This window comes from Gobio gobio, assembly GCF_949357685.1.
Source record: "Gobio gobio genome assembly, chromosome: 11".
Classification (NCBI taxonomy): domain Eukaryota; kingdom Metazoa; phylum Chordata; class Actinopteri; order Cypriniformes; family Gobionidae; genus Gobio; species Gobio gobio.
In genome coordinates this window covers 7,790,194-7,802,358 of record NC_137104.1, presented here as the reverse complement: position 1 = coordinate 7,802,358, position 12,165 = coordinate 7,790,194, and the positions used below count along the sequence as shown (strand labels likewise).

General features: G+C 45.0%; 2 protein-coding genes across 3 annotated transcripts in view; one reads left to right on the top strand and one right to left on the bottom strand.

Annotated features, from left to right (window-relative positions):
- LOC307133915 (counting factor associated protein D-like) overlaps nucleotides 1–12,165 on the bottom strand; it is a 536,798-nt gene that overhangs the window by 166,044 nt on the left and 358,589 nt on the right. The gene's annotated exons all lie outside the window — the stretch shown is intronic.
- Nucleotides 410–12,165, top strand: part of kcnq4 (potassium voltage-gated channel subfamily Q member 4) — a 97,721-nt gene continuing 85,965 nt past the window's right edge. The window contains exons 1-2 of one of the 2 annotated variants that reach the window (XM_079828290.1): nucleotides 415–1,137; nucleotides 1,533–1,836. In XM_079828290.1, the coding sequence (XP_079684416.1) occupies nucleotides 1,535–1,836 (302 nt within the window). In that variant the 5' untranslated portion in view covers nucleotides 415–1,137; nucleotides 1,533–1,534. Of the gene's footprint in view, nucleotides 1,837–12,165 lie in introns of both variants that reach the window. The other variant, XM_079828289.1, reaches the window with a different exon arrangement.

Genomic DNA, 12,165 nt, shown 5'->3' with positions numbered 1-12,165 from the left:
AGGAGGGTTAAACTTGGCCTTGACATCAACTAGATGACCTTTTGATTGATTCTCTTGATATGACTGAGTGCATGTTTACACAGGAGTGCATTGATCCAGTATGAAGTTGTATATAAATGTTTGATGATTTCCACAGCGCACGTGCGAATTATTATTAACTTCGGGGGGAGTCTAGATTTTTTTATTTTCTATTTTATCAAGGGTGCAATTTGTTGAGGGAAAGCCGAAAACGCAATCCGTTCAGCTAAATTTGGCGGCGATGCCAGCCATCCCTCCCTCTCCTCGCTTCTGTCCTGCTCTCACTTTCATCATCATCGCGCTCCGCGCAGCACGTGCCGGTTACGCACTCTCTCTCAGTCCACACCGTTGAGCGTCTTGGACTCTATAATATGTCACGGACTTTTGGGACAATCTTGAAACGAACGAACTACAGGCACGACTTTGAATTCATCTCACACGGACTCGCTCCGCTCCTCCCCAAAGAACCGAAATGAGCGTCGCGCGCCGGAGAGGGAAAACCGGGCATGTCGTTTATTACTTCTAAACATTTCTGCCGTGTGCTTCGACAGTATTTGTCAGGAAAACTTGAGTTATGGAATGCGTTCGGATTGTTTTGTGCCGCAGGGTGTGTTCCAAAACTTTTGAGTAGCCTAATTAATGCGCACGTTAGTGTCTCACCATGAAGTGCTCATTGTCCAGTTACGATTCAAGATGAAAATTCAGCAGAAATATTCATAATAATGTGGAGTCAGGGCTGTGTGGATTAGTAATAGCGAGTTAAATTAACAAGACGCGCTCTATGAGGCTTTTCCACTGTATCACCTGAACAAGACACTTTTGTTCACTAGAACGAGTTTGCTGTCTTTTAAAGGGATGATATGTGTTCGCGTTTAATTAGTAGTTGTGTTACATGCCCTAATCCTCATTTTGTATAGTTTTTCTGATTACAACAATCGCTTTTCGCGTTTAGAACAATATTTGATTGAGTAAGTTTTGCTGTAGGCTATATTAGATGTTGTATATTAGAACACTTTTCTGATTAATGAGTTATTGGTTGTTTAAAATCCGGTCTGGCGATAAATTCTAAAGAAATTTCGACGACGACATTACCGGAACAGGAAACAAAAGTGTCCACAGGTAAATTAATTAATTCTTTATTGTTATTTACACAAATTATTCAAATGTCAAGTGCAATGTGTTGATGTATAGTTTGTCAAGATTAGTGAAAAATGTTGAAGTAAGGATATTCTTTGTAACTAAACAGGCTATTTAAGAAACAATATTATTGTTAAATTCACAGTATGGAATATTAGCTATTAATAAGGCATTCATTTTGACTATATTTTCAATAATAAACAAGTGTAGTATAGTAAATATTTAGCTATTATTGTGTTAGAAATCAGAAATCAAATCTTGACTCATATCAGTTGTAGGACACTTAATACAAATAATCATTATAGGTCCTAAAAAAACAAACTGTACCGGTCGATATCTGCTGTGTATGGTGCACTAGTTTGCTTGTGTCAACACAGTAATGTTGGGAAGCCCTTCAAATAACGGAGGCATTAGGATGCTGGCCCCCCCTGCACCCAACGATGACAGGCGGGTTGAGTTTGTGGCTCTCACGGCTGTTCACACTGAAAGAAGCGAGCCGTCCACCCCAGAGCGGGGACACCCGTCTCACCGCACCGGCTTACTGGGCACTCCGCTGCCGACGCCACCGGGCCCGAGGGCGAGCACTTCTGCCTCCAGCAAACGCTACAGAAAGTTTCAGAACTGCCTGTACAACGTGCTCGAGAGACCCAGAGGATGGGCGTTCATCTATCACGCCTTCATGTAAGTCACCCACAATCAAACTGTTGTACTGTTTTGTTTTGCTTCCACTATGTTTTAATAAGTCTTAAAGAGTTCACACTTGCAAATAAGTCAGATAGAATAAATGGTATGCATATTTGGCGTGCTGTCCAAGGAGAGGGCTCAGAGCTCGGTATTTGGCCCGAACCCAGAGTACTCCCCCGTACCTCTGGTAAGGAAAGTAACCAAGTAACCCGTAAGACTTTTGTTCATCTTCGGGACACACATGAAGATCTTTTTGATGAAATCTGAGTGCTCTCTGACCCTCTATTGACAGCTACGCAACTACCACTGATGCTTCAAAAAGTTCATAAAGAGATCGTAAAACTAATCCTTATGAGTTGAGCGGTTTAGTCCAAATTTTCTGAAGAGACACGATCACTTTATATGATGAACAGATTTCATTTAGGCTTTTCACACTTAGACATTAGTGAACATAAACAGAAGCTTAACCGAACCTGTGTAACACGAGAATGAACCTCATTGGTTCTTGCGGAAGCTCAAACGTGATGTGTAACACAAGAATGAACCTCATTGGTTCTTGCGGAAGCTCAAACGTGATGCGTAGCATGAGAATGAACCTCATTGGTTCTTGCGGAAGCTCAAACGTGATGCGTAACACGAGAATGAACCTCATTGGTTCTTACTGAAGCTCAAACGTGATGTGTAACAAGAGAATGAACCTCATTGGTTCTTGCGGAAGCTCAAACGTGATGCGTAACACGAGAATGAACCTCATTGGTTCTTGCGGAAGCTCAAATGTGATGCGAAACACGAGAATGAACCTCATTGGTTCTTGCGGAAGCTCAAACGTGATGCGAAACACGAGAATGAACCTCATTGGTTCTTGCGGAAGCTCAAACGTGATGCATAATACGAGAATGAACCTCATTGGTTCTTGCAGAAGCTGAAACGTGATGCGTAACACGAGAATGAACCTCATTGGTTCTTACTGAAGCTCAAACGTGATGTGTAACAAGAGAATGAACCTCATTGGTTCTTGCGGAAGCTCAAACGTGATGCGTAACACGAGAATGAACCTCATTGGTTCTTGCGGAAGCTCAAATGTGATGCGAAACACGAGAATGAACCTCATTGGTTCTTGCGGAAGCTCAAACGTGATGCATAATACGAGAATGAACCTCATTGGTTCTTGCAGAAGCTGAAACGTGATGCGTAACACGAGAATGAACCTCATTGGTTCTTGCAGAAGCTCAAACGTGATGCGTAACACGAGAATGAACCTCATTGGTTCTTGAGGAAGCTCAAACGTGCTGCGAGAATGAAGCTGATGTTTAAGTTGATCAATGTTTAAATGTGAATAAAAGCCTAAATTAAATCTGTTCATCATATAAAGCGATCGAGTCTCTTCAGAAAATTTGGACTAAACCGCTCAACTCATATGGATTAGTTTTACAATCTCTATAAATTTTCGAAGTGTCAGTGGTAGTTGTGTAGCTGTCAATGGAGGGACAGAAAGCTCTCAGATTTCATCAAAAAGATCTTCATTTGTGTTCTGAAGTCTTACAGGTTTGGAACGACACGAGGGTGAGTAAATGATGACAGAATTTCATTTTTGGGTGAACTATCCCTTTAAGCTAAGACAGAAGCTTGTTGATAAATGACCTCAGAGAAACCGTTAATGACTGTAACGTAATTTGCTCACACAAATGGCCCACCTGCCACGCGCTCACCTGGAGCCAGTGACGCTCTCTAATTCTGAACAGGCTGAGTCGGGATATTTTCCTATTAGGTGACCCTTCCAATAGACCATATCATTTCAACATCAGCCAAGATTGATTTTCATCTCTCACAATTGGATTAAATTCACCTGCTGCATTCTTTCAACAAATCAAGTTTGTTTGAATGGGAGAGCGCCGCTTGACATTTACAGATGCGTTGTATATGGCTTTAACTTGGTTGAAACCGTAAAACGCCTTGGGATGCTCTAATACAGGACATTATTAAATGTTTTATTCATTGCTGCTGATTGTGTTGCCAACTAAAAGGGCCGAGTATATAGAGCAAGTGCTCAAGCACACTAACTTTGACATTTGTGTATTCAGAGTAAGTTATTAGCCCACTTCTCTTTGGTTGAGGGTCCCGGCTGGACCCTATTCGGAAATAATCCACTATATCATTGTATTTGACTGGTCAGAAGCTGCTGTGACTATGAAAAAAGACATGCGTGGGATGTCTGTTTTTGAACAGTGTGTATCTTTGGTTATATTGACATTCAGATGTATTTCTTTCCTGTGGTGTGATTTCTTTTTAAGAAGGCGTTTTTGACCACTACAGTACATTGTTTTCATCCTCTCAAATCCATAGTGAGAGCCATTAAAGCGGAGAGATAGACATCAGCTCCACTGCCTTACAGTTTGAAAGCAGAAAGGAGCTTATCAGAGTCTCTCATACCTCCGCTTGTCATTCATCTCCCTCACTCAAAAGCACAACACAGCCCAAATCACAATTAATTCACTGATCTCCTAATGAGGGCTTTTTGTATTTCAAGCCCAATCTAATTGAAAATTCCAAAATAACTTGTAATCGCACAGCTTCAGGGAAAACAATTCAGGCTTGATTAAAAAAAAAAAACTTTAAAGGGATAGTTCACCAAAATGAGTCATCATTTACTCTCAGAAGAAGGTACAGTAGCCATTGACTTCCATAGCATGAAAGAAAATCGTTTGGAAGTCAATGGCTACCGTCAACGTTTTGGTTACGGACATTCTTCAAAATATCATCTTCTGTGTTCAGCACAAGAAAGAAATATTTATACAGGTTCGGAACAACTTGGGTGAGTAAATGATGACTATCCCTTTAAAGTCTACCCCATTTTCTACATTTTTTTCCCCCCACGTTTACTATTGAAACATGACGTATTTGGAAGTAAAACAGGATATTCATTGAGAAAAAACTGTAGGGTGGGACCTGATTTTATCCCCCGTGATTAGCATGTGTAAAACGGGCGTTGAATTTCAGAACCAAAGATTTTCCGTAAACAAAGCTGAAATGGATAAATAGTGCGGCTTAAGTGTGGTCAGAAGAAAAGGAAACGTACTGATTAAAGAAGAACAAGTTATTACAGTACAGTTTGAGAGTAAAAAAAAATCTTTGCAATGTCATACACTTTAAGACCATGAAAATCTTCTTTTAAGTGAATAAAGTTCGTAAGATAAATTGTGAGCAATCCGTAAGAATATTGCTAGGTGCAGTTCTTGAATATTTTCTCAAGAACATCTTTTTATCTTAAAGATATACTGAAAGTCTTCAGTGATGTGTGTTTGTAGCCTATATTATCCTACTCATGAGGCTGACTTGCCTAATACAACAAAACCAAACGTTATACTGGTTAATCTCAACACACCTCCCTTTTTTTGAAGATAGCTGAAAGTCATTTTTGAAAGCATGTAAAATACAAATTCCTAATATTGTGTTGGTCGGTCTCACTTTTGCTGCCAAAACAGCCCTGACCTGTCGGATGGAGGCATGGCATGGACTCCCCTAGACCCCTGAAGGTGCACAGTAAAAAAAAATTCTGGTCTCCAATTGAAAATTTTCTAGTGACCGATCACATCTAAATTTTTCAGTTGGCCAAATTGAATTTCTGTGAATTGATGCAATTTAATTTAATTAAAATTCAAGAAATTAAATTTGGCCAACTAAAAAATTTAGATTTAGAACATTTTCAATTGGAGACCTGATTTTTTTTTTTTACAGTGTGTGCTGTGGTATCTGGCATCAAGATGTTAGCAGCAGATCCTTTAAGTCTTGTAAGTTGTGAGGTGGGGCCTCCATGGATCGCACTTGTTTGTTCTGCATATCCCACAGATTCAAACCATTCCTGAACCTCTTTGCTTTGTGGCAGGACACATTATCCTGCTGAAAGAGCCACAGCTACCAGGGAATACTGTTTTCATGAAAGGGTGTACATGGTCTGCAACAATGCTTAGGTAGGTGGTACGTGTCAAAGTAACATCCACATGGGTGGCAGGACACAAGGTTTCCCAGCAGAACATTGCCCAAATCATCACACTGCCTCCGCCGGCTTGCCTTCTTCTCATAGTGCATCCTGGTGCCATGTGTTCCCCAAGTAACGCACCTGGCCATCCACGTGATGTAAAAGAAAACGTGATTCATCAGACCAGGCCACCTTCTTCCATTGCTCCGTGGTCCAGTTCTGATGCTCCCACCGTTGGTGCTTTGGGCGGTGGACTGGGGTCAGCATGGGCACCCTGACTGGTCTGCGGCTCTGCCGCCCCATACTCAACAAACTGTAATGCACTGTGTATTCTAACACCTTTCTATCAGAACCAGCATTAACTTCTTGAGCAATTTGAGCTCCAGTAGCTCGTCTGTGTGATCAGACCACACGGGCCAGCCTTCACTCCCCACGTGCATCAATGAGCCTCGGCCGCCCATGACCCTGTGGCCGGTTCACCACTGTTCCTTCCTTGGACCACTTTTGATAGAGACTGACCACTGCAGACCGGGAACACCCCACAAGAGCTGCAGTTTTGGAGATGCTCTGACCCAGTTGTCTAGTCATCACAATTTGGCCCTTGTCAAACTCGCTCAAATCCTTACGCTTTCCCATTTTTCCTGCTTCTAACACATCAACTTTGAGGACAAAATGTTCACTTGCTGTCTAATATATCCCACCCAGTAACAGGCGCGGTGATGAAGAGATCATCAGTGTGATTCACTTCACCTGTCAGTTCATAATGTTATGCCTGATCGGTGTGTATGATGTGATAGTGAAATGACAGTAATTTTCATTGGAGAATTTGCATGCTATATGATAAAAGGAAAATCTTGTTGAAGTAATATGGCTTGTATGTAACTACTGTTCTTTTGTAAATCTTACCTTAATGGATTTAAGGCTGTTCTTAAAGGAGATTATTCTAACATTAAAAAGTTATTTATTGTGATTTAAAAAATATATATATTTTCCAGATTTTGAAGCTTTTTTCAGTTCTGTCTTAAAGGGTTAGGTCACCCAAAAATGAAAATAATCCCACAAATTCCAGAGGTCACTCTTCTGCTGAAACTCAACTTCCATCCATCCATCCATCATCTTCCGCTTATCCGGGGCCGGGTCGCGGGGGCAACAGTCTAAGCAGAGACGCCCAGACTTCCCTCTCCCTAGCCACTTCCTCTAGCTCTTCCGGGGGAACCCCAAGGCGTTCCCAGGCCAGCCGGGAGACATAGTCCCTCCAGCGTGTCCTAGGTCTTCCCCGGGGCCTCCTCCCGGTGGGACGTGCCTGGAACACCTCCCTGGGAAGGCGTCCAGGAGGCATCCGAAATAGATGCCCGAGCCACCTCAGCTGGTCCCTCTCGATGTGGAGGAGCAGCGGCTCTACTCCGAGTTCCTCCCGAGTGACTGAGCTCCTCACCCTATCTCTAAGGGAGCGCCCAGCCACCCTGCGGAGAAAGCTCATTTCGGCCGCCTGTATCCGGGATCTTGTCCTTTCGGTCATGACCCACAGCTCATGACCATAGGTGAGGGTAGGAACGTAGATTGACCGGTAAATCGAGAGCTTTGCCTTGCAGCTCAGCTCCTTCTTCACCACGACAGACCGGTACATCGACCGCATTACTGCAGAAGCTGCACCGATCCGTCTGTCAATCTCCCGTTCCATCCTTCCCTCACTCGTGAACAAGACCCCAAGATACCTGAACTCCTCCACTTGAGGCAGGAACTCTCCACCCACCTGAAGCGGGCAAGCCACCCTTTTCCGACTGAGAACCATGGCCTCGGATTTGGAGGTGCTGATTCTCATCCCAGCCGCTTCACACTCGGCCGCAAACCGTCCCAGTGCATGCTGAAGGTCCTGGTTAGAGGAAGCCAACACGACAACATCATCTGCAAAAAGCAGTGACAAAATCGTGTGGTTCCCAAACCGGACACTCTCCGGCCCTTGGCTGCGCCTAGAAATTCTGTCCATAAAATTATGAACAGAACCGGTGACAAAGGGCAGCCCTGCCGGAGTCCAACATGCACCGGGAACAAGTCTGACTTACTGCCGGCAATGCGGACCAAGCTCCTGCTCTGGTTGTACAGGGACTGAACAGCCCTAAGCAGGGGGCCGCCGACCCCATACTCCCAGAGCACCCTCCACAGGATGCCACGAGGAACACAGTCGAATGCCTTCTCCAAATCCACAAAACACATGTGGACTGGTTGGGCAAACTCCCATGAACCCCCCAGCACCCCGGAAAGGGTATAGAGCTGGTCCAGTGTTCCACGACCGGGACGAAAACCACACTGTTCCTCCTGAATCAGAGGTTCCACTATCGGCCGAATTCTCCTCTCCAGTACCCTGGCATAGACTTTCCCGGGGAGGCTGAGAAGTGTGATCCCCCTATAGTTGGAACACACTCTCCGGTCCCCCTTCTTGAAAAGAGGGACCACCACCCCGTTCTGCCAGTCCAGAGGTACTGTCCCCGACCGCCATGCGATGCTGCAGAGGCGTGTCAGCCAAGACAGCCCCACAACATCCAGAGACTTGAGGTACTCAGGGCGGATCTCATCCAACCCCGGTGCCTTGCCACCGAGGAGCTTTTTAACCACCTCGATGACTTCAGCCCGGGTGATGGATGAGTCCACCTCTGAGTCCCCAGCCACTGCTTCCTCAACGGAAGACATGTCGGTGGGATTGAGGAGATCCTCGAAGTATTCCTTCCACCGCCCGACGATATCCCCAGTTGAGGTCAACAGGTGCCCATCTCCACTGTAAACAGTGTTGGTAGGGCACTGCTTCCCCCTCCTGAGGCGTCGAACGGTTTGCCAGAATCTCTTCGAGGCCGACCGATAGTCTTTCTCCATGGCCTCACCAAACTCCTCCCAGGCCCGATTTTTTGCCTCCACGACTACCCGGGCTGCAGTCCGCTTGGCCTGCCGGTACCGGTCAGCTGCCTCCGGAGTCCCACAAGCCATCCAGGCCCGATAGGACTCCTTCTTCAGCTTGACGGCATCCCTTACTTCCGGTGTCCACCACCGGGTTCGGGGATTGCCGCCTCGACAGGCACCGGAGACCTTACGGCCACAGCTCCGAGCGGCCGCAGCGACAATGGAGGTGGAGAACATGGTCCACTCGGACTCAATATCTCCAGACTCCCTCGGGATCCGGTCGAAGTTCTGCCGGAGGTGGGAGTTGAAGATCTCTCTGACAGGGGGCTCGGCCAAACGTTCCCAACAGACCCTCACAGTACGTTTGGGTCTGCCGGGTCTGTCCAGCTTCCTCCGCCGCCATCGGATCCAACTCACCACCAGGTGGTGATCAGTTGACAGCTCCGCCCCTCTCTTCACCCGAGTGTCCAAGACATATGGCCGAAGGTCTGATGACACGACCACAAAGTCGATCATCGACCTCCGGCCTAGGGTGTCCTGGTGCCACGTGCACTGATGGACACCCTTATGCTTGAACATGGTGTTCGTTATGGACAAACCGTGGCTAGCACAGAAATCCAATAACAGAACACCGCTCGGGTTCAGATCAGGGGGGCCGTTCCTCCCAATCACGCCCCTCCAGGTGTCACTGTCACTGCCCACGTGGGCGTTGAAGTCCCCCAGTAGAACGACGGAGTCTCCAGTCGGAGCACTTTCCAGCACCCCTCCCAGAGACTCCAAGAGGGCCGGGTACTCCGCACTGCCATTTGGGCCGTAGGCACAAACGACAGTGAGAGACCTATCCCCGACTCGAAGGCGCAGGGAAGCGACCCTCTCGTTCACCGGGGTGAACTCCAACACATGGCGGCTGAGCTGGGGGGCTATAAGCAAACCCACTCCAGCCCTCCGCCTCTCACCATGGGCAACTCCAGAGTGGTAGAGAGTCCAGCCTCTCTCGAGAAGTGTGGTTCCAGAGCCCAAGCTGTGCGTGGAGGTGAGCCCTACTATCTCTAGTCGGTACCTCTCGACCTCCCGCACAAGCTCAGGCTCCTTCCCCGCCAACGAGGTGACATTCCACGTCCCTAAAGCCAGATTCCGTGTCCAGAGATCGGGTCGTCGGGGGCCTCGCCCTCGACTGCTGCCCGATTCACAAAGCACCGGCCCCTTACGCTCCCTCCTGCAGGTGGTGAGCCCACAGGAGGGCGGCCCCACGTGACTCATTCGGGCTGAGCCCGGCCGGACCCCATGGGGGGAGGCCCGGCCACCAGGCGCTCGCATACGAGCCCCAACCCCGGGCCTGGCTCCAGGGTGGGGCCCCGGCTGCGCCATGCCGGGCGACGTCACTGTCCTTGGTGTAATTGTGGTCATAAGGGTTTGTGAACTGTTCTTAGTCTGGCCCGTCACCAAGGACCTGTTTGCCTTGGGAGACCCTACCAGGGGCATATAGCCCCAGACAACATAGCTCCCAGGATCATTCGGGTACTCAAACCTCTCCACCACGATAAGGTGACAGTTCAAGGAGAGGGAAACTCAACTTGCGTACGGCCATTACTGGAAGCCAGGGATTATAGTTTATTAAGTTATAAATATGGATATTTCACTTCAGAAGGCCTTTATTAACCCCCTGGAGCTGTATGGATCACTTTTATGATGGATGGATGGATGGATGCACTTTTGTGGGATTCAAAATCTACCATTCATTCCCATTATAAAGTTTGTAAGGATATTTTTATTTAATATAACTCTGATTGAGTTTGGCTGTAAGAAGAAAGTCATACACCTAAGATGGCTTGAGGGTGAGTAAATTATGTGATTTTCATTTTTGGGTGACCTAACAACACTTTAAGAACATTTTCAAGTATTTTTGTGAACACAAATATGCTTAATGTTTTATTTAAGTTATAAAATAAGAAGAAATAGCAGTTAAGAATGATTTTATTCTTAAGAATGCTTCGTGAATCCGGACCCAGGAATGTTTTAAGTACATTAATATGGTGACCTCTGATTTCATTTCAGGTTGAGTTTAATTGAACGATTTTTGGTTTGAAAGTTCGAAGGTCACTAAAGTTCCCTTACTAAGTCTAGTCTCAACAACTGCTTCTGTAAGAGTTACATCAAGTACCTTTGTGGCTATTCATATCATATCATATCATATCATATAGCCTTTAAATGTGTCCAGTCTCTGTTTTGGTCAGCCTGATAGAAGACCCTTTCTCCATGAAGAGAAGCTGTCTGCGTGTTTCACCCCAGTGTAGTTTATACAAGTATAGCCGTCTCTAAGCCACTGCCACCATTTGTTTACACCATCTATGCTGAGCACTCTCTCCTTCTTCCTCCCTCTCTCTCTCTCTCTCTCTCTCTCTCTCTCTCTCATCCACACACTCACACTGAGGCCACATATATGAGGTCATTTTAAAGGAGTCCTATTATGCTTGTGCACATTTTCACCATGCTTTAGTGTGTAATGTTGCTGTTTGAGCATGAATAATGTTACATAGTACATAGTCTCTCCAAAGGGAGTTATTCTCTCAGTGCACACTGTTTCTGAACTCCCTGAAACGCCTCCATTGTAGTCTTGAGCTTTCTTGACTTTTCCTTTGAGAATGAACATATCACAATATTCCTCATTTAAATAATTCCTGCCCAAGGCATTCGCTAAATAAAGGGCGGGGCCTGATTGAGTTAGTTAGTAGTGTATTGAAACTCACGGTTATGGTAAGGGGCGGGACATTTCCTAAACACACTCAAAGATGTTGAACAATCACAGCACACTGATCCAGCCGACCAATCAGAACACAGTGCGCTTTTCAGAAGGAGGGGCTTCAGAGAGACAGGAACTAAACAGAGCGTTACTGACAGACTGGGAAGAGAGGAGCTGCAACAATGGAGAATATGTGAAAAATAAGGTGTTTTTTGAACATTTAAGCATGAAAACCTGTTCTAGTAGAGCCCAAAAACAAAATCAAGGCTTTGTAAAAGGGCATAATAAGTCCTCTTTAATATACAGTTACAGTATAAAGTAAATTTACCAAATTGGAAAATTTTACCAGTTCATAATACTGGTCAGGAATCATGAGATTAGTCACAATTATATTTGATGGTCATATTTTTTTGTTCAGACAGTACTAATGGTGGATATTTACTTTCTAGGTGTCAATGTCAACCTAAAATATATATAAAAATAAATATTATATATATATAAAATATTTAGCTTCAATAAAATTACATTTACATTATTCAAAAACCACATAACACCATTTGAGCTTGATTTTGGTCAAATGTTAATAATATAATGACTATAATATAATGACTTATGTTTTGGACAGTTTTCTGACCGAGATGAGTATTATATTATATTATATTATATTATATTATATTATATTATATTATATTATATTATATTATATTATATTATATTA